The following is a 21,265-nucleotide window of genomic DNA, read 5'->3' as shown; positions in this document are numbered from 1 at the left end:
GGGAGGGTTGAAGGAAACCGGGGCGCTGGGCCGGCTTTGCGAAAGCTTAACAGATTATAAGAGATGAGCTACAGCGGAGATTGAGTAAGGTGACTTACCCCCGAAGCCGTAGTCAGCGGAGCAGGCGACGTCTGGCTCTTTCTCGGGGTCCTCAGGGGCCGGGGCGCGATGTAGGGTAAGCCAATCAGGCTGTCTTCTATCCGAAACGATAGTGATTACCTCGGTTTCTGACTCTTTCGCTGCCAGGCAGTCGATGTTGAGAAAGGTCGGATAATGATGATCGAATAATCGTTGGTGGACTATGAAGAGATGGATGGTGGGAGCCTTTGAGGAGATTGAAGTCGAGTCCTAGTTCCTCGCCTAAGAAGAAAAACTTGCCAGGAGCCAGGAACCAACTCGACTTTTGAACTAAAGGAAAAAGAAAGAGAAAGAATACGAGTTCCCCTTCCCTCTGCCTTTCTCGTTGTTGCAGTTTCCCAGACCCGGGGCCGGGGACGGGAGAAGGTCAACAGGGCAAGGTCCCGTGGAGAACTTCTTGAGCGGACGCCCGCCCCCCCACCTCCTTCTTTCGATTTTTCTTCAAGAAGGCGGCTGTGAAAGGGGGGGTCGTATTAACTGGGGTAGGTAGACACGATCGGCCCTATCAGCGGGGTTATCCCATCACTCACCGCTCCGGGATGCCGCTACCTAACGGGGTAGTTGGGACTTTCCTGGAGACTGGCGAAGTGATGTATCGGTGTTGCCAAGGTCCGAAAAGGTCAAGTCAACGACTACCACCAGGATCTTGTTCTTTATGCTCGTTGTGGTCGTGAAGGCTTTAAGCGAAGGGTGGGAGAGGGGGTTCAGAGGTCCGAGATGGGAAACAGGAGAAAAGGCGGAGTTGAGGTTGCCTTGAGTGGTTGAGAGAAGAAAAAAAAAAGTTAAGCAATGGCCGAGAAATGAGATGGAAACTTGAAAAGCTTAGGGGGCCGTTGCCAAGACCGAATAAGTGATGCTGTTGCTGATCTTGATACCAAACAGCAAACTTTACTTTGCTCTCTCTCTCTCTCTTTGATGTATTCTCGTACCTACTGTGCGCTATTGTTCACTAATATTCGTACCTCGCTTTCGTCGGCGCGTACCGGCAACTAACAAGAGCTATCAGAAAGCGAGCCATCACTCGTCCATGCTTTTTATTAATTACAGATAAAAAAGTAATAGGTACTGGACGCATTGGACAGATTACCTGCCCGGCGACATGACTCGGCAACGTCAAGTGGACAGTGCTCGCGCATCGCCGCGTCCACGGGTGCTTGAAGGGGAGGGAACCATCAACCAACGACTCAAAGATCCCGTGGTCGTGGTCGTGGTCGTGGTCGTGGTGCGGCATGCGGCATGCCATGTTCCTAACGCCGCGCGAGTGTTCCCAACTTCCTGTTCCTGTTCCTGCCTATACCCCCACCAATACGCGCAAGCCAAGATCCCCTCTCCCCGCATTGTTCCCTCCTCACCACGCTGCAGGCACAGGATTCACATTTCACTTTGACGTTTTGGGCCTGACGCAAGGCACACGGCGCGGGGAAAACCTAACCTAGGAAGAAAGAGAGTTGCTGCTGGCATCTGCAGAACATCACTCGCTCACTCACCACCAAACACTACCATCACCTCCGCCAAACCTCCGCCCGCCCACCTCAGCCGTCGCACATGGTGTCAGGGACGGACCGAATCCTGTGCATACCGCCGGCATGGGCGCCGAATGCCACGCCGGACGGCCACCTCCCCACGCCCGCTTTGGGACCTGTCATCCCGTCCATGTGGCCAACCACCACACTCGCGGTTCATCCAATGTCACCTCAAGGCGGAGTTTCCACGATTTACCACTCCCATCTCTCTGGCACGTGTAACTTGGTAGAGGTAGAAGAAGAAGCACGTGTAAAAAAAGGGAGCAGGGTATTGTATTTTCCAAATGTCCTAAAAATCTGGATTCGTCTTTCTATCCTACCACGCCGAGCCTAACGCGGAGGTGAGTATGCCTAGTTCCCCATTTTGTCCACCTGAACGAACCAATCGCTCAGGCCTTCCTGATTCTGTCATTGATCTCATCGTCACATTACCTCCCTCATCCATTGCACTGCTCTCCCCGCGCTTCGGGCCTTTAACGCATCCTTAGCCTGCCATGCCGCCATTGGCGTTGCCAAACGGCATCCCGTTGCCGTCTGTTTCTGGCGAGGATTGACCTGGATAGATCTGCCCAAACCCTGTATCAGCTGCCCAGTTCGCGTTCTGCGTGTACGTCTCAAATGCGTTCTAGCCCATTGTCAGTCACCATGTCATTATGCCATTGGCGGAATCGCAACATACCCAGTCGAAGTTGGCGGGGAAATCTCCGCCAGACTCGAAGTTTGTAAACATCGAGAACGGAGACCCCGCGTTGTTCATGCCAATGTCGCCCTGGAAGTTTGGCGTCATGCCTGGGCCCGTCATGGGCAACGACACTCCAAAGTCCATGCCGCTAAACGAGTTCGTACTTTGCATACTGCTTTCGAGCGCGGCTGCCGTGTTTGGCGTCATGCCACCAGAGAGCATACCCAGAGTCATTGCCGCATTGTGGTCCGATTGCATTTCCGGGTTTGTCTCAAAACCCGGGAAGCTTTCGTTCTTGAAGACCTCGGCTTCAGGATTGGGGCCCTTGATCTTCTCCAGAATAATGTCCAAGACTTTGGATGCCTTGAAGGCTTCCATCGACCCGTCTGCAAGCCCTTGCCAGATCTCCTTGGTCCGCTCCAAGTTGCTCAGCATCTCCATCCGCTGCTCTGGGGTCCAGAACATGGCCGACTCTGACGCCCTGCGGTCATCGCTCGTTTCCGCAACTCGGTCGTGGTGGAGGTCAAGCGCAACCAGCATGGCAGGCAGAAGGAAGTCCTTGGTTGCTATCGAGTTCACGAACCACCTCAAAGATCGAAGTCTGCCACTAGGCTGTGATTCTCTGTCGAGGGTAACCAAATGCCGCAACGTCTCTAGAGCCGCTTCTACTGCACTTCTGCGCGAGTAGGCATATCGTGGATTTGTACGAGCTCGCGGCACGTACTTCTTGTGCAACAGACAGAGGATCTTGAGGTAGAGCACGTTGATGTTGAACCTCGCGATGATCAAAGTGACTGGGTCGTGCGAACCCTCCAAGGCTGCAACCTTGAGATGAGGCGGGATCTCGTCGTTGATCTCTCGAAGCCGGGCATCGAACCGCAGAATTTCGTCGTACGGTAGTTGCCTGCCCACACGATTGGTGGCCTGCAAAATGTCACCCATCTCGTTGCATAGCTTGGATTTGGCAATCATGTACGCAATAGGGGTGGGTTCCGTCTTCGGCCGTGAAGGAGGCAAAACTTTGGTGTTGGGACCGAATTCCTCGTCAAAGATGTTGTTCGGCAACTGAGTGTCACAATCATGACCATAGATCATGGATGGCAGCGAAACTTGGTGTGAGAACACCACATCGGCCATCCTCACCAGTGCCCACGTACGCCGCCTCATTTCCTAGAATACCATGTTAACACTGACTTGCCCAGGGATATATATCTGGAGCACTACAACTCACTGCTTGAAACGGTGTAATCGTCGGGAACCACTTTGCGTCGCGGTGGTACCCCATCCTGAAGGCAACTCTTGTGAGCAAGGACACGATCAGCCACAGCCCCAGATCAGCATCCCATCTCGAAGAGTATTCTCCAAACACATAGAGAAGCATCGTCTCCACGGTGTATTCCACCGGCTTGGTGTAATCAGCCGCAATGAGGCACTGGACGGTGCGTAGTCGATATTCGGAGGCCAGGTCCAGCGTCCGCCCTTTCCACTCCGGCGGTTCGTCCCCTACCTTGTGGTAGCTCAGCATGGCGAGACACAAAATAGAATAGAGCAATCCAAGCCACATGATGGGCGTTTTTGAGGGATCTTGCCAGTGGGCTCGAAGTTGTTGCTGGAAAGTCGGCGCGTGAATAATGTTTACCGCATTGTCCATCGAGTTGAAGTATCTGGAACAGAGCGCAAGGACGGCCGATTTGGGTGGTAATTCCGCTCGCAGTTCGATCTCGGTAGCTGGCGCGGCTCCAAGCAAAAACGTAGGTCCTTCTCTGGCGCTGGCCGGTTTCGACATCATGACCTTTTCATAGCTCTTTTCCAAATCCTTCTTGTGATTCGCAAAATATGTCTTGACTTCGGATATGTCCGCCAATATCGTATGCCAATGCTCCTGGCCAATGTACATTGACTTGCCCTTATCTGAGTCGACCTTCAATACGCCTAAAGATGTCGCTAGCTCGCCATCAGGATCACTGTCTTCATCGTCATCTCGCATTTGTGTCTCGTCGTCGGGATCGATTTTGGCCGAGGTAGGTGTGCTGTCAGTATTCGACTTGGTTGTCGAGGCGCCTGTCACGGCGGCCGCTGCTGCTGCGGTAGAAGGGTCAATAGTAGCACCTCCGTGCATCAAAGACAAAACTAGGCCTTCTAAACGGTCAATACGGTTCTGCATGTCATCGGGGCTCGAAGAGCCTTGACTTTGGTTCTTTTTACGAGTAGCAGGAGTAGCGTATGAACATGAGGACGCATCACCACCCTCACGCTTTACACAATTACTGCACGGGTGACCTCTGTCACATTTCCTACAAATCGGTCAGTTTGCGTTGGTGTGACGGGCCGTGAATCTTTTCTCACAATCTGTGAAGCAAGTTAGCGAGTTGAGTCGATATGGGGCATTTATCTGGCACTCACTTCCTAGTCCGACACGGATAGCAGCTGAGAGGTACCCTATTCCTCTTCCTCACGACTCGAAACTGCTCCTCGGGTGACCGACCTGATCCCGAGGAGGGCGTCGTGGATGGTGGTGTGGGAGTCATGATGGCAATGGAATCCGTGGAACAGGTAGATGCGTCGTAAAAGACCTCTGGCGATGGCTTCCACGGATATGAAAACGTGCTCCGGACTCGATGTCCTATCTAGCACAACACACGCAGGTGTATACTCTTCGCTTCGGAACCAGTGATGGCACTGGCCGACAAAGATCCCTTATACGGCGAGGCAAGAGTAAAGGGCTCGACAAGCTGGCTGTCAGACACTCAGGACGAGTGTACAAATTTAGCCACTGAAACGTTGACAACGGCCAGACCGTCGGCAGCCTAACCCTGGAGGAGCGGTCTCGGCAGGTTGGTGTAGTGGCCGAGTACTTCAGCAAGGCCCGGCCAAGTGTATGAAGCGCAAGTAATGTGACCGTCCGGCCTTCAAAGATGCGCTACTCGAATTTCGTTGGTCACAGTCCGAAGTCTTGGAATAAGACCAATGACCGTGGTTTCGCCTCAAAGGTCAGTGACTGCTTGGGAAGCTCGTTACTTCGCAGAGAGCGAAGGGCGCAAGGCAGCTAGACGTCGAGGCTGCTGACGATGTCGCAGTGTGATAAGGCGCCACAGTAAAAGCGCAATCTTGCCACAGGTTCTGACAGGCAACGGCAATCGTAGGTCGGATCGGTCGACCCGTGTACGGATACAAGGTAAGGAGCAATTGGAGATGGTAGTCGGTGGGAGGTTCCGCAATGCGCAGGGGTCTCAAGATAGGGTCGGTGTCGAGGCACCAAAGTTAGGATGCGGGCGCAATGCAAGGGTAGGCTCGATATGCCGCAGGTGTTTGTGGCAAGTGTCGGAAAGCGGTAGCGCAAGTCAGCGCAACGAAAAGATGGCGAAAGAAAGGCGAGGTGTCGGAAGGTTGCGATCGCGTCTTTGGCGGCGGCGTCAGCTTTTGGTGGTTCGGGTTGGGGCAAAGGAAGGATTCGAGTGGCCCGCGACCACACAACCTGACTGCCCAAGCAAGTCAAGACTCACCACTTTTGGGGGTACTTTTGCCCTGTACTAGACTCTGCGCGAAGGAAGAAAATGGAATAATGACCAAGCCACGAATTGAGAAAAGTCCAAGTCGAGAGATTGTCGTGTAACGTCTGCAGCAGCTGCGCGACTTGCGGGGTGGGTGAGCAAAGGTCAGGCAAGAGAGAGGATGGAGGGGAAGAGTTGAGATTGCTACGGATACTATCGCAGTCGAAAGATTCGACAAAATCATGAACAGCACCCGCAGGCCGCCATCAGCATGATCAGCGAACGACAGGCAGGGGTGGATAGGTACGTAAGGGGGTGAAGGGGAAGACCTGAGAGAGACCCGCCACCACCTCAATGTTCCTTCGTCTCCCTCCTCTTTCCTTCCACTTCCTACCTGCTCCCCTCCTCTCGTCCCGCAATGTAGCCGCATTGGAGGTTCTGCTGATCAGGACGGCTTACATACGCGTGTATTGATGCCTACTCACAGCTAACCCTGTCCAGATGGCGCTAAGATGCAACGCAGACAAGGGTGGCATAGCACACCTGGCGAGTCCTGAACTCTCGAGTAGTGGTGGGTTGCCGACACTCGCATATCTCATAGTTTATTCGGATACACGCTCACCCCAAAAGATTGGGCGATGGATAATTCGGGTAGCGTTCATACCCCTCCCTGCTGCCCACACGTTCTAGGTCTAAAGACGTTAGGAACATGTCTCTTACATGCTTCTATCCGAGCTGCATTGTATGCCTGCATATGGGTACGATACTCCATAAGCAGATAGGGAACCCGAAGCGCACTTCAGCACCAATGTAAAAGATAAACCCAGTCCCCAAGCTTGGTGTCGGAAGTCTCCAGCAACTTCTTGGCTGGGATGGAACCCTGAATAACTTTGAGTGCTAGCGGCTCAAAACCGCATTCTGGACCTGCGACGGACTTAACGGAATTAAGAGTGGACCGCTGTCAGCGACGACCATCCAGTCCTTGGTCTGGAAACCTTGGTTGACGTTGCCATGTTAGAGATTCAGTACAGCGCAAGAGTCATTCTGCGAAAGCTTATGGGGTATGCGGAATAGTGCAAGGTCATGCACGATGTTTCTAACCGGCTTACCACGGCCCAGTGACCTGGACGTCGGCCGGATCATCATCGGTCTTATTCTTGTTGCGTATAAACGGCTTACACGCAAGAGATATGGGACAAGACATTAGGTACTTACGCAGTACTGACCTTACTGTAGGTAGGTTATCTGCAAAAGGTTCGAGTCATGAAGAGATGGACAGTCACTAAGCAACATCATTGTCTCCATCACCCCGCGCACAAAAGATGAAGCAAGCCTGGGCCAAAATATTGCAATATTGCGCTCAATCAAGAGCTGGAACTGGCGGAGAAAAATACAGGCACGGAAAGGTAAGGTACGGATACATGGCTCACGGTCCGCCAGCTGAGCTGATGACGAAAGCGGGGTGGCTTGGAGGCTTGGAGTCAAAGAAAGAACACCCCACTTGATGAATAGCCCGTATAGCAATGTAACCCTCCAATAGGAATCCTTTCCATTTGACGTCAACCTCAAGTCCCCCCAATTCCCCAGGCTTATCGCTCCGATCCAATATTGGCTGCTGCTCTGGGTGTTCGACCAACACCAATAAACCAGACAACCTCAACTTCATGTCGAATGCTTATGCCCAGCAGCTAGTCTGACCTGCACCAGTTACACAGGCATTCAAGCACATACGAATACACGGTAGCCTAAACATGATAACCAACTCCTCTGCCGATCTTCTCGGGTGCTCCGCTGCCTCCGCAACCGCCAATTCCCCCTCTTCATACGCCGACAAGGGTGCCATTGCTACTCTTGTGCGCCTTTTCTCGGTCGCTGGCCGTGTGACTCATCTAGTCGACGAAACGGCACATGTGCCCAACCTATAATCACTCCATGGACCGTTACCATTAGGAGAACCTGAGACTCTATCGCCGAGTACCAGTCGTATTCCGACATCCAATTTACCCTCTCTTCCTCGATTTGTCAGCGACTCATCGCCGAAGAACGCAAAACCATCTGAAGTCGAGTTCCATCGTGACGACGGCCACCCATCAACATCGTCATCCCATCTCCAGGTCGGCAGTTTCCCACAGACTGTTCTGGGATTAACGGCCCATCTATCGGCCAGCCTCGGCAGCCTCCCCGGCCTCCATCGGTGAGGGGTCGCTTCCACTTGGAGCCTTTGCTCGGTGGGACGAGCCTTTCCTTTGGGAACCTCACGTTGGACCAAGACCTTGACAATTGGTTGGACGACAAGGCCAGTAATTCGGTTCGACAATCTAACTGAGCACAGAAGTCTATTCAAACTCCCACCGCACCCTACAAGGCTCGAATGGAGAACCAAGAACAAAGTCTAGGCCATTGGATCGAGCCAGTGGGCGGTCCTTGGGGCCCAACTAACCCCTTTACAGCGACCCGGTCGAGTCCCAAATCACCGATTATTCGCCCCCTCCCGTCAGCACTAAACTCATACAGTCCTCGGCTCCTGCCGAAGCGCTGAGCCAAGCCCCTGGAAGCTCCTCGCGGGCGATCGCCATGCAGTCGTCGTAAAACGTACGGCGTTGGTAGTCCACTCGACCTTTGCACTGGAGCCTTGAGCCAGGGCTGTCGGCAGTTGTGGATAGAGCGTTCGGGTCCGATGACAATACTCTCCCGTTCCGTAGTGCTCGACCGTTCGGCATACTTCCGCTGTTGTTTCTTCTTTTGTGCGCCCGTTGAGCTGCATCACAAAAGTCCCACTAAGTTCTTGACTAGTTTCAGCAACCCAGCTGTCGCCCATGTTCTTGAGGGAGCTGAACTGATCTAGAGGTAGGTTGGTTTCTACGTGAATGCTGTGGCTACTCGACGGTGACTTTGGCCAGTCTCCAATACAGAATAGTCCACTGACTGTTGGACCAATCATTACAAGCAAAGTACTCTCTGGTAACTCGGCGAAACTTGAATGCTGCCGTCTAATTCATTGGCTTCATTCGGCCGTATCTCATATGCATCGCTAAAAGCCCGTGTCCCAAGACTTCATTACAAGTCATATCCCGTCAAGAAATGCAGCATAGCGCATACCAACGCCTCTAATGACCTGCCCAAAAACAAAATTGAAAGAAAGCACAAATAACTTGCGCCAGCCAAAGCCCCCCTTTCACGCTAGGTTGCTCTTAATGTTGGCATACTGACTGTTGGGGTAGCTCAACAAGTTCTGGTTCGAATCAAGCTTGCCCATCTTGCTCGCCAACACACCCACCAGGCTGCCCTCGCCCTTGCGGTCACCAGCGGCTTCCCAGAAGACGGCGCCGCCGAGCTTATTGTCGAGTAGATACTGGGCCTTGACGCCCGCGCTCGCCGGGTTGTCGTAGCTGATGAGCTCCTTTGTGGAACTGTCGTAGCTGTACAGTGCACCCGCCGTCGAGTCGTACACCTCGACGGCGCCGGCCTTGGGAAGGACCTTGTAGTGCCACACGCCCGGCTCGATGGAGCCCGTCCCGACGCCCGAGTACGGCAAGCCGACGCCGTTGGCCGTGTTCTCAAAGGAGCGGCCGTACAGCGGCAGGCCGAGGACGACCTTGTTGGAGGCGATGCCCTGGGAGAGGTAGTACGCCAGCGCGGTCTGGGTGTCGAACTTTGTCGCCGTCGGGTTGGACGGGTTCTGGTAGAGATTGGCCTGGTGGCCCGTCGTGGTGTCCCAGGAGCCGGCGTAGTCGTAGGCCATGAGGTGCCAGGCGTCGACGTAGGGGTCCATGCCGCGGAGGTTCATCTGCTTGTAGTGCGAGGGACCCGCGGGGCAGGCAATTGTGAGGGCGAAATGATAGCCCGGTGCGTTGGCCGCGGCGTAGGCGTCGAGCTGAGAGCGAACTTCCTTGAGGAGGGCGACGAAGTTTGTGGCTTCCGTGTCGCTGGCTGGGTATTCCCAGTCAATATCGAGACTGCGAAATGGGGGGTCTTGTTAGCGCAAGGCATGCACAAGTGTATGTGAGTCTCTGCGTGTATGTGGTTCTTCTTACCCATCGAATCCCCAGTCAATCATGAGCTTGATGGCAGAGGAAGCAAACTGCTTACGAGCCGTGTCCGAGGCGGCCACGGCGGGGAACTTGCTGGACCAGGTCCAGCCGCCGATGGAGAGGACGAGCTTGAGCTGGCGGTTCTGCTTCTTGAGGGCGTAGAGCTGCTTGACGCAGCCGTAGGCGTTACCTGCTTGGTTGTCGTCGCCAGAGTACTGGCGTTGCGTGTCTGAATAGGGGTCTGACGAGACTCTGAATTTCTTTTCGTCAGCCTCTTCCCTACTTCTTGCAAACTTTCTACCTTTGTATTTTGGGATCAACTTACACCGTGCCGTCTGTTTGGATATCCGCAAAGGAGTAGAGTAAGTGCGTCACCTTGTCTGCTGGAATGTCTGCTGGCTGGTAGTTCGCCCCATAGACGCCCCTGAAGCAGAAGTTAACACGGAGGACATCTGGGGTCCGGGGTTTTCATTTAACGTACCAATTTGTGAAGTACAAGACATTCCTGTATCCCGATGCCGGGGTTCCTGTGCCGGCGGCAGGCGGAGAGGCGGTGCCCGTACTGGACACTCGCACACTTGATGGAGAAGACGGCGCAGCAGAAGCTGAGGAGGCCGCCGCCGACGTTCTCACCGACGACGAGGAAACGCCAGGTACCCCCGCCGAAGTCGACGAGGCGAGACGAGAAGTGACAAAGGAGGAGGAGACGGTGATGGGTGAAGGAAGAGACACCGCGGGCGGACTCGTGGGTGCTGCTGTCGCCGCTTGAGAGGTGGGTATCGTGACTTGGGTGGTGGACACCACCGTGCCCGGCTTTCCGCACGTCGGGCGGACGGAGCGGCGCTCATTTACTGGTACCGCGCCGGCTATGGAGGCCAGGACGGCGAGGAGAGGTAGGAGGAGGGATGATCCGACCATGGTGGGCGAGACTGCTTCAGCTTTCTGTGAATGGAGAAGGCTGGATTTACCTTGCTTGATCGACAGGGGAAAAGGGAGGAGCAAGGTCTGGACGGGTTGGTGCGAAGATGGACGGCTCTTCTTATTGTTTCTGGGTTATGGTCGTGATATCTGAGCCTCCCTTTCCCCTTCTCAAGACTTCCACGTTGACTATCCAGAGAGAGTGGGGGAGTGGTTCCCGACGATGGAGGGGTATTGCGTGGATGCTTCATGACGAGGAATGAGTAGAGTCTGGTGGTGCGAGTTTCACCAACCTCCAAGACCTTTCCAAGTGATGCTAGAAAGCAGTATTGGAGGCATTGGAATGGGAGGAGGAGAAGGTGGTGGTGGTGGTGGAGTGGCTTTGTGAGCAGCCCCCCTTGACATCGCAGTCGACTACCACGTGTAGGAATGAGAAACCTCCACCCCGAAGTTCTGGATCTCCTCCAGGGCCACAGGGCCCCAGCCAGGGAACATCTGCAACATGGGCTGGAAAAGAAAAAAGGCAAAGGGAATATGAGACTTCCGGCACACGTTTCCCGGAAAGACGCCCATCAACGTTTACCAACTCTGGTTCACTTATCTGGCTGGAGACAGGACAGGAGATAATGTGACTGGAGCAAGGTTTCTTTCTTCCCAAATCAACTCTGATCGTGTTAATGATGCTTCGATGAGACTTCAAAACTGAACACAACTGCCAACAGAAGCGCTTGATTGGAGTTTCAGAGATATTTGCCCAGTCCAATAGATCATATCCCAAGCATTGGACAGAATCCTTTCGTGTGAGCCTGTTGATAAGCGCTAGTCACTTGTGATGCCTTTGAATATGAAAAGGTGTCTCTGGCACTGGCAGATCGGAGGCTGTTCAAGTGCTGCTAGAAAAGATGAGTGAGTATGCAAGGTTGGGTAGAGAATATGGTACGGTGGTAGTCGGACAGGTGCAGACGGCAGATGTATCCGTAGCCTAGGGGTTCCGGATATGCCCCCGCTTTTCCCGGGGAGGTGGCCACGCTGAAGAATGGAAACCCTGCCACTTTTCCAGCGACACCACAGCGGGAGCGCCCGATATACCTTGCCCGCTGACAGCTGCCATCCGATCCCACCTCAACCTCGTAGGGTCCCAGAATCGAATGCTTTTTCCTTCTACCGGTTCCGTTGCGACTGTATCCTGATGATTTTTCATTCATGTTTTGGAGATTTTCCAGAGCACCATTGTAGCTCTCCAGAAATCCAAGCAAGCAGGTTCCAAGGGCAGGCCAAACGCCACGAGGGCGTAAAACCTTCCCGGAGGATAGCTTAAGTAGGAAGGCCGGCCGTAACATTCCAGAGATTAAAAATTTGACCCGCCCTGGCTTACACGCCAATACATGGCTGACAGCCCACAAACGCTGCGCCGCCTCTGAGAACAATGTCTCGGCTGACATACCTGACTTTCTACCGGTTCTCGGAGGCCCTTCTTCATTTCATCCTTGCTCGATCCAAAAGAATTAAGTATCCAATAGTCTAGTCCTACAGTCTCAGTGACGACGACCTCAAGGCTGAAGCAAAGGCAATAAACTTGGAATACATCGTAATTTCAACTCCAACCCCAGACGAACCAACCACAATGCCCTCATGGTGAATATCTTCAAGACTCAAGACTCAAACTTACACGCAGGGCCACCAAAGACTCCAACAAAAACCCTTTTCCCCTGATGATTCTTATCCAGCCATGTCTCGCTTTCCCAAACGTTAGACAATAAGACTCCCTTTTCTTGACATGAACACAAATCCATTGCAACGCCGGCATCCCGGTTTCGATATTCCTCATAGCCAGGGCTTCTCCGACTTTTGACTCCCTGGCTTGAAATTCACCATCCTCAAACTCCCTTGCCACCAAGCCCCTGCGTCCCCATCTTCTCCCTCCCCTCAGCCCTTCCAGCAGGAGCCGGAGCCATCTCGGCCCTCTCGAGCCACATCAACACTGCAGGCATCGCCGCAAAGGCAACCAACCCGCCAAACATTGTCGCGACCAACGCCCATCCATTCCCACTCTCCCAAACCCATAGATCCCTTCCGTCCTCCCCTCCTTTGTGTAAATACACAGATATAATCAACCCTAGTAGCCCCTCCGCGCCGGCCAGGAACGCCGCCGCCAGACCTCCGATCGCAAGCCGGAACCACGCCACGCGCGGCACGTCGTAGACCGCCACCACGTACCGCGCAACGACGAGGCCTACCACGATCTGTAGAAGCATCACCGCCGAGACGAAAGGGTCGCTTTGTGAGGTTGTGAGATACCGCTGCTGCTGATCGGAAACGAGGGGCAGTCGTAAGTATTGGCGGTATGTATAGACGGTCCATGAGAGCAGCGTTGTTGCGGTAAAGGTGAAGAAGAAGTACGATAATGCGATGCGAACGATGAAGAAGGCGAGCGCGACGTCCCATAGGATCTCAATGACCGAGTCTGTGGTTTTGAAGAGGGAGTCCATGATTGCTGGCTTCAGATGGGTAGGGGGTGAATTCTTTCTGTGCAGTGTATTTGTTCGTCAAGGTATATTTGTTACCCGAGTTATTCGTGAAATCATTTCGTAGTTGCAACTATCAATCTAAAGGGACAGTCTTTCGCATACTATATACTACCCTTCAAGCTCACGCGATTCCATTTCGTTGATCTTGTGATCTGGCATCGCCGTGGATGCCGGCTTCGTGGGGTGACCGTGGAGTGACGGTCGGGATTGGTGCTACCTCGGGCACACCACCCGTACTGCGACAAGCCTAAATGCCCAGGAGAATGACGTAGATATTTTTGCATCGGACTCCCGCCGGTCAGATGACAATCTGCATGTAATAACCACGGTCAAGACTGTTTGGGATGAAGTGTAATTTTGGGGGGTATCGTCTCTGTCTCCTCACTCCTGTATAATGGGGGGTCATTCCTCTTGCGTTCCATCATCTAAACCTGTAAACCAAAGAAAATGCTTCCATACATCTCTTAAATCTCCGTCTTGGCCAGCTTCTTGGCCAAATCGTCCACCTCCTTGTCCTTGAGCTGGACGGTGGGCTCCTCCTGGGCCTCCTCAGCCTCCTTGGTAAGGATCTCGGCTTCCTTCTCGGCATCCAGCTCCTCTTCCTCCTCGGATTCCTCCTCCTCCTCCTCGTCAGAGTCCTCTCCCTCGAGGTCGCTCAGGCAGTCAAGTCCCCAAGCGTCCTCATCAACGACATCGCCACCAATCTTCTCCTTGCGCTCCTCGAGGAACTCGCGGATGGCGATGATGGAGGGGTCCTCCTCCTCAACCTTGTTGCCGTTGAGCTCAACCTTCTTCAAGGCAGGCAGAGACTCGGTAACAACGCCGGCGATGCTCTCCAGTGCCTTGGGGGTGATGTCGTTGAAAGCCAGGCGAAGTGTCTCCAACTTGTCCTGCTTGCCCTTAGCAAGAGACTTGGCGACAACCTTGGTACCCTTGGGCGTGAGGTAGGCATCGTTGAGACCCAGCTCCTGCAGGTTTGTCAAGTTGGGAAGGACACCGGCAAGGGCCTTGGCACCGTTAATGGTGAAGGTGTTGTCCTGGAGATCGAGGATGCGCAGTTCGGTCGCAGTCTTCAAGCCCTCACTAATAAGGTGGCTGATTCCCTCCTGGCGAATACCATTCTGGATCATCCTGATCTCCTTGATCTTGTTGTGAAGGCTGTAGGCCTTGGCCCAGGCCTGCATGCTGCCGTTCTCCAGACGGTTGCGACCGCAAATGACAGTCTCGAGGTACGGGACCTCCTTGCCCTCCTTTCTCGCTGCCTCCTTCTTGGCGTGCAACTCAGAGAGCGCATCAGCCACCAGAATACCAGCGTGGGGGCCGAGGCCGTTGTTGTTCAGGTAAAGGTGCTGGAGGGGCACGTGGGCAGCCAGGAAAGCAACGACCGGGGCCTGGGTGTTGATACCGAAAGCATTGTCGTTCAGGTTGATCGTCGTGAGCTTAGGGAGGTTGAGAATAGAAGTGAGGAGGGAGGAGAGGGCCTCAGGGATTTCGCTCAGGAGACGGCCGGTAAAGATGTCGGAGAGGTCGGCGGACTAGTCACTTTTGGTCAGTGGATGGTTCTACGTGTGCTGGAAACTCTTGTTCGCCTACCTGGAGGTTCTTCTTGGTGGACAGGACCTCACCAAGGAGCTTGCAAGCACCGACTCCCAGGGTGTTTCCCAGGAACCTGACCTCTTCGACGTCGGTCGAGCGCAAGTCGGCGATGTGGGGCTCGAGGTCGGCGCCAGTATCGAGCTTGAGACCCTTTCCCTCAAGAGAGAACACCTTGCGCGTGGTCGCCATGATAGATTTGTTGATAAGCAAGGAGTGTTGAAAAGGCTGAGAGCAAGGTGGCAGCGAAGGCGCAAAATGAGTGTATGTCGGGGATGTTTATGGTGGGGGAGGGGTTAAACAAAGTCACTTTATTTTGTTTTCCACAAGACCCCCCGAGTCACAGTTGCAGGGGGTGAGCCCGGGTGGGTGCCTGTGTGCGGCTTGCCTCCGTGTGCCTGGTTGTGGTCACAGGGTGCCAGGCACCGACTGGCTAGGAGGCGATTGCCGTCATTTACGCTGACAGCTGGCTCCCACTGGCTGCCCTCTGAGGGTACCCCTGACACCTGGCAGAGTTGGTTTGGTAAGTGGACCCACAAGATGAGCTCCGTGAGCCGCGCTGCTCGTCGCGACACCCTGAGGATTGAGCCCAGGCGCAAACATCATTAAAGTTGTCAGGAACGAGGCCGATGTGATTTTTCTAGCGATTGACCTGCATCCCGCTGGCTACTCCCAATTAATTCATCATCCCATACACTATAGCAGCGCATAGCTTGTTTCTCATTATATTGATCTCCGATCTCTTCTCCTCTCGCAGCGATAATTATTACGCTTGATCACCGAACAATCCACAGCCTTTCATCGCTGCCTCTTTCAAAGTGCTAGGTTTCCATCATTCAACGGCCCAACATGGCTCGTGGAGACTCAACACCGCCCGACTCACCCCTCACCTCGGACCACAACGATACCTCCGAGGAGGAGGAGGTCCACGATTATGAGGATGAGTCGCTCCTGCGTCCCTCGAAGCGCCAGAAGTTAGGCGCAGCCTCGACAACGTCTCCCGCGGTGGTCGCGGAACCCGAACCAGAAGCCGTACCCGAGCCGGATCCCTTGGAGGGCATGTCGGACGTGTCTTCGGACACGTCTGGCGACATTCCCAGCTCTCCCATCAACGCCAAACTAGACGAGGAAGACTTCCAGGAGCAGGTAACTTCCTGTGCCTGGGAAGGCTGCGACGCGGGTGATTTTGGCAACATGGACAAGTTGGTGGAGCATATTCACAGCGATCACATCGAAAGCCGGCAGAAGAAATACACGTGCGAATGGACCGGATGCAGTAGAAAGAGCATGGGGCATGCTAGCGGTTACGCATTGAAAGCCCACATGCGAAGCCATACCAGGGAGAAGCCTTTCTACTGTTATCTACCAGGTTTGTGACCATCCTTTGCAGAGCCTTGGGGCATACCGGCTAACTTGAAGACAGAATGCGATAGATCATTTACGAGATCAGATGCTCTCGCAAAGCACATGCGGACCGTCCACGAGACAGAGGCCTTGCGTCCCTCCGATCCTGTCCCCAAGTCTATGCAAGCGGGCCCCACGGGAAAGGGAAAGCTCAAAATCATCATCAAGACTCCTCAATCACACGCTGCGGGACACGATGATGCCATCGATGACGGAGCTGACGACGACGAGCTCTCTGCCGACCTGTTTACTCCCTTGACTGAAGATCAAGGCTTCACTCCTGAAGAGCTCAAGATCCCCCTTGAGAGGCTATACAAGCTCTGTAGATTCCAAGTCAAGTGGGCGCAAGAGGAGTCGGTCAAGCTGACGGAAGAGGTCAAGTACTGGGAGAAGCAGTACAAGGACCTGTGGCGCGAGAAGGAGGTTCTCTTCTCCCAGGTTGTCAAGAGTGAGGTCGACTGGCATGAACGCAGGCAGGCAGTCCTTTCTGGCGCAGCAGATGTCCAGCTTTCGGGCGTGCTGGAGAGCCAAGAAGGTAACCAGACAGTCACCAACGGAGAAGGCGCAGACTCCCAGGAAGCCTCCAAGGCCGAAGAGACTCTGGTGAATGGAGCTAAATCCACTGAAGTAGCGGCAGCTAGTTAGGGTCAGCGCTTGGTATCCTGGAACCCAGGCGTCCAGTTCTAGTTGGACAGATTGACCTAGGCCGGCGGCAATATCAAGGAGTCCCCTAGGGAATGGGTGACTCCCCAGTTCTGTGCATCTTTTGCGGCTGGTTTATGCTTTTTTATCACCATATCACAACGCACTGGAAGGACGGTACCGGTGTGCGTGCGTTCGAAGCGGTCGAGGCGCCGAGGAATTTACAGGAAACGATACAACTCCGACTTGCCAAAAACAACAGATACGGAAGAAGAAGCAGAACGCTGCGCACCCTCGTCAAGGCCGTCATGAGATCAAGGGAAGCAGGAAACGGAGGCGGGCGTCTGGCAAGAGGACGTAAAATGATACCTACTAAAGCATCCCAAGAAGAAGCAGAGAGTATGGACAGCACAACTTGACGTCTTTTGGTGCATGACGGGAGTCATGAGGAAGGCGGCCAGGGAAATAGGCGCATGGAGTATATGTACACTAGGGAGTGTGTTTCAATTTGCACTTAAAGAAGCAGCTTATGACTGCTTTTCTCATTGTCATTTCTTTGCCTGTTTAACCTTGCATAAGACTCCGAACATGCCATCTCACAAAGGTATTTTTTGGCAGCGCAAAGTATTAAGGATGACTTTTTTCTTGTATTACCTTAACCACAAGATGACAGTCAAGGCCCATTGAACATTATCAAGGGAAAGCATTATTGCTAATTTGCCGCCATTCTGTGTTCACCAGCATTCAGATGGCTGCCAATCCTCTCGATCTACAACAGCTACAATCTTTCTCTCTCTCTTTTTGCTTTTCCGTTTCCCCTTTACAAACCCTTCTTCTTGGATCTATACGACTCGGTATTCTTAAAGGGGAACGAGCTTGTGTCCTTATCGTAGCCGTGCTTCTTGCTGCGTCGCGACTTGTCCCCGGCGAACATGAGGCACCATAGCCCCGAGACGGCGAAGATGGCGCTGCCGAGGCAGCCGAGGGCAAAGGCCGTCTGCCCCGTTCGGAGCCATCTGCTGTAGCAGTAGAAGCCGGCTGAGGCGTGGTGGATGGAGGAGAGAATGAGAGCTGCGTTTGCGTAGGGGGAGACTGTTCCTGCGGGTGCTGTTTGGGAGGTTAGTTGTGTGAACTAGGAATAGACTAAGAGATTTGGTGTTCGGGCATCAAGGGGACGGAGGGGGGATGACGGGAATCGTACTTAGGTCCTCTGATGCGAGTGGCACTGCTCCTGAGAGGGTCACGACGAGGAGGCCTAGGGTCAGGAGGGCGAAGCCTAGGGAACGGGCGAAGTAGTCTTCTAGAGCTGGAGGTTATGTTGGTCAGTCAGTCAACTCTTGGGGACTCACACGAGGTGGGTGGGATGGGGGCGACGGAGAGACTTACAGCCTGCGGCGTACTGGTAGTCATCGGGGCGGAGGAGGTTGGTGATGAAGCGCGGCCATATGATGAGCGGGACGGCCTGGGTCGCGAGCCAGCCCAGGTTTCCGAAGCTGAAGGTTGATATCGCCTATTGGTTCGTGGTAGGGCTGTATGTCAGCGAGGATTTCTATGAGACGAGCATGGTGGATGGAAGACGGCTTACGTCCATTGGGTGATACGGTGAGCAGTTTTCGAGTTCCTTTTTGTACGACGAGTGATCTAGGTGGAATTGAAGAGTTGAAGGCTACGGATTACTGCTGTAAGAGCTTGCGTTGCTGTATTAATGAAGCTTCGTAGAGCGTTGCCTCGCGTGGAATGAGGTGACTTCAAAGTTGAGCTCAGGGAAGAGAGAGCTACGACGAACCGACGTCATTGGACGGGCCCCCGGCACCGCGTCCCTTGCCCGCCATGGCTTCCATAGTCCCGATTACCACTTGACGGCCTGCGTCGGCCAGCTGCAATGCCCCCTGTAATCCTGTCAGGTCCTCAGGGGCCGATGCCGCGAGGGGCGCCCAGGTCCCTGTCCACTTTTCCCATCCCGCCACTGAGTGGATGCCGATTTCGCAAAGCCTAGGCGCCCCTGCACTGTCAGCAGTGTTGACTCTGCGAAAAAAAAACCCAGTGGTGGGGGATGGATTTGCAATCAACGATTAATTCCCATCCACCACTCGGTTTGCGCATCTCCGGCCTCGCGGAATACAAGGAGGAACCACAGGTCGTCCACAAACAAGATAGGCTCTCTCCCATCGTTTTCATACTCATACTTGGACGAACGGCTTGTGTTCTCGCGTCTCTCTCACACCCCGCTGCGTTGCGACTCACACTTCTTATCGCCAACTTCTCTATCGCATCGCATCCGCGCATTGCCCCGCCATCTTCGACATCCCGCCTCCCCTCCTTTCCCTTCCCACTCTTCCTCCCTCCCTCACCTCCTCTACGCCTCACGACACCACGACCAGAAAATCCTCCAATATGAGCGCAATCCTCTCCGCAGACGACCTGAACGACTTCATAAGTCCAGGCGTAGCCTGCATAAAACCAATCGAAACCCTCCCCTCCGCGCCCCCGCAACCCCCCCTCGACGCCTCCCTCGAACACGAAGTCATCCTCGACGGCCAACCAGGCTCCAACACCAACGCCGCAGCGAGCAACGCGCCCCCCGCCGAAATCTCCCTCACGGACTGCCTCGCCTGCTCGGGCTGCGTCACCTCCGCCGAAGCCGTCCTCGTGAGCATGCAATCCCACACCGAAGTCCTCAACACCCTCGACTTCGGCCCGTCCCTCCGCATCGTCGGCCCGGACCCGACCACGGGCGAGTTCCGCGTCCAGGGGCTCGAGGACGAGAGCAGGATGCTCTTCGTGGCGAGCGTCTCGCCGCAGACGAGGGCGAGCCTAGCTGCTGCTGCGGGGGATGGCACGACGGAGAGGCAGGCGGGGTATATGCTGGACGCGCTCTTCGGCGGCGAGCAAGGTCTTGCCAGCGGGGGAAAGCATGGGAACGGGTTCACGTGGGTGTTGGATACCAACGTTGCGCGCGAGGCGTGTCTTGTTCTCGGGGCGGATGAGGTCCTGGGCGGTGGCAGTAGCCCAGCAGCAGCAGCAGCAGCAGCAGCAGCAGCTGGCGCTTCGTCGTCCCCATCACCGTCGACCCCCGCGACCAAGCCGATTCTCACATCCTCGTGTCCTGGGTGGGTGTGCTACGCCGAAAAGACGCATCCCTACGTCCTCCCGCACCTGTCGCGCGTGAAGTCGCCCCAGGCGCTCATGGGCACCCTCCTCAAGACGACGCTGAGCAAGAAGCTAGGGATCCCGCCCAGCAGGATCTGGCATCTGGCCGTCATGCCGTGCTTTGACAAGAAGCTCGAGGCTAGTCGCGAGGAGCTGACGGATTCGGTGTGGGGTCCCGACGGGGACGGGAAGCCCGGTAGAGGGGTCCGCGACGTGGATTGCGTTATCACGAGCAAGGAGGTCCTCATGCTGGCCGAGTCAAGGGGTTTCAATTTCTTTAATCTACCGCGGGCTAAGCCACCCGCCGGTGTTCTCCAACGTACGCCGTTCCCGGACGCGAGGTTGGAAAAGTTCCTCTTCCCGGCCCGTGGAGCCCACCGCTCTTCTGTGGCCGCTGGCTCCTCCGGCGGCAACCTCTACTTCACACTCCAGACCGTGGCCTCCAAGCACCCCAACTCCCAGATCCAAGTCATCCGCGGCCGCAACGCCGACGTCGTCGAGTTCGTCGTCGCTTCCGCCACGGGCGACCCCATCTTCAAGGCTGCGCGGTACTACGGCTTCCGCAATATCCAGAACCTGGTCCGCAAGCTGAAGCCGGCGCGGCCGTCCCGTATGCCCGGCGGCAAGGCGTTTGGCGCCGCTAGGAGACCTACAGGGAAGTCTGCCGGGCTCGAGTACGCCTACGTCGAGGTCATGGCCTGCCCCGGCGGCTGCACCAACGGCGGTGGGCAGATCAAGGTGGACGACCCGATCGTCGTGGAGCGCAAGGGTTACGAGAGCAAGCCGGGCCCTCTGGAGCAGAAGGATTTCCTGGCCGAGGTCGACGAGGCCTACTTTTCAGCAGAGGACTCTGACGGCGAGGAGAGCAATGGTATTACTCAAAACGGTGACGGTCTGCAAGTAGCAGACGACGTTGTTGACGGAATTTCGCCTTCTTACATTCGAGATACCCTGGCGCATTGGGCGGATTGCACTGGCATAGACTTGGGTAGACTGGCCCTCACCACGTATCGCGAGGTGGTCAGCGACGTGGGCAAGGACAAGGCCAGCGACACGGAGCGCGTCGTTCAGCTGGCGGGAAAGATTGGTGGAGGCTGGTAGTCTTTTTTTTTGCTTGTTTCTTCTTTCTCTCTCTGTGAAGGAAAGGAAGAGTCAAATTAGCATA

The 21,265-nt window shown here is 54.8% G+C and overlaps 8 protein-coding genes across 8 annotated transcripts; 2 read left to right on the top strand and 6 right to left on the bottom strand.

Annotated features, from left to right (window-relative positions):
• Positions 1–2,145: 2,145 nt before the first annotated feature.
• On the bottom strand, positions 2,146–4,871 carry CTAM01_00086 (fungal specific transcription factor domain-containing protein; the record flags this gene model as incomplete). The annotated part of the gene is made up of 4 exons (XM_060516140.1): positions 2,146–2,286; positions 2,341–3,513; positions 3,575–4,540; positions 4,800–4,871. The coding sequence occupies 4 exons, from the start codon at positions 4,869–4,871 to the stop codon at positions 2,146–2,148; spliced, it is 2,352 nt and encodes a 783-aa protein (XP_060388766.1).
• A 518-nt stretch (positions 4,872–5,389) lies between these two features.
• Positions 5,390–6,264, bottom strand: CTAM01_00085 (uncharacterized protein; the record flags this gene model as incomplete). The annotated part of the gene is made up of 2 exons (XM_060516139.1): positions 5,390–5,742; positions 5,847–6,264. The coding sequence occupies 2 exons, from the start codon at positions 6,262–6,264 to the stop codon at positions 5,390–5,392; spliced, it is 771 nt and encodes a 256-aa protein (XP_060388765.1).
• Positions 6,265–9,009: 2,745 nt separating this feature from the next.
• CTAM01_00084 (chitinase 1) lies at positions 9,010–10,783 on the bottom strand (the record flags this gene model as incomplete). Its single annotated transcript, XM_060516138.1, has 4 exons — positions 9,010–9,790; positions 9,869–10,117; positions 10,191–10,289; positions 10,347–10,783. 4 exons carry the CDS (start codon positions 10,781–10,783, stop codon positions 9,010–9,012), a joined length of 1,566 nt encoding a protein of 521 aa, XP_060388764.1.
• Positions 10,784–12,660: 1,877 nt separating this feature from the next.
• CTAM01_00083 (uncharacterized protein) lies at positions 12,661–13,272 on the bottom strand (the record flags this gene model as incomplete). Its single annotated transcript, XM_060516137.1, has 1 exon — positions 12,661–13,272. The coding sequence occupies one exon, from the start codon at positions 13,270–13,272 to the stop codon at positions 12,661–12,663; it is 612 nt and encodes a 203-aa protein (XP_060388763.1).
• Positions 13,273–13,775: 503 nt separating this feature from the next.
• CTAM01_00082 (ran GTPase activating protein 1) lies at positions 13,776–15,096 on the bottom strand (the record flags this gene model as incomplete). The annotated part of the gene is made up of 2 exons (XM_060516136.1): positions 13,776–14,846; positions 14,905–15,096. 2 exons carry the CDS (start codon positions 15,094–15,096, stop codon positions 13,776–13,778), a joined length of 1,263 nt encoding a protein of 420 aa, XP_060388762.1.
• A 657-nt stretch (positions 15,097–15,753) lies between these two features.
• CTAM01_00081 (uncharacterized protein) lies at positions 15,754–16,953 on the top strand (the record flags this gene model as incomplete). Its single annotated transcript, XM_060516135.1, has 2 exons — positions 15,754–16,273; positions 16,328–16,953. The coding sequence occupies 2 exons, from the start codon at positions 15,754–15,756 to the stop codon at positions 16,951–16,953; spliced, it is 1,146 nt and encodes a 381-aa protein (XP_060388761.1).
• An 817-nt stretch (positions 16,954–17,770) lies between these two features.
• CTAM01_00080 (uncharacterized protein) lies at positions 17,771–18,541 on the bottom strand (the record flags this gene model as incomplete). The annotated part of the gene is made up of 4 exons (XM_060516134.1): positions 17,771–18,048; positions 18,152–18,256; positions 18,337–18,460; positions 18,536–18,541. 4 exons carry the CDS (start codon positions 18,539–18,541, stop codon positions 17,771–17,773), a joined length of 513 nt encoding a protein of 170 aa, XP_060388760.1.
• Positions 18,542–19,344: 803 nt separating this feature from the next.
• On the top strand, positions 19,345–21,201 carry CTAM01_00079 (iron only hydrogenase large subunit domain-containing protein; the record flags this gene model as incomplete). The annotated part of the gene is made up of 1 exon (XM_060516133.1): positions 19,345–21,201. One exon carries the CDS (start codon positions 19,345–19,347, stop codon positions 21,199–21,201), a length of 1,857 nt encoding a protein of 618 aa, XP_060388759.1.
• Positions 21,202–21,265: the final 64 nt, after the last annotated feature.

This window comes from Colletotrichum tamarilloi (genome assembly GCF_030869305.1).
Source record: "Colletotrichum tamarilloi strain Tom-12 chromosome Unknown Scaffold_1.1, whole genome shotgun sequence".
NCBI classification, from domain to species: domain Eukaryota; kingdom Fungi; phylum Ascomycota; class Sordariomycetes; order Glomerellales; family Glomerellaceae; genus Colletotrichum; species Colletotrichum tamarilloi.
Note: the sequence above shows the minus strand (reverse complement) of the source record. Positions and strands in the feature narration are given on the sequence as shown.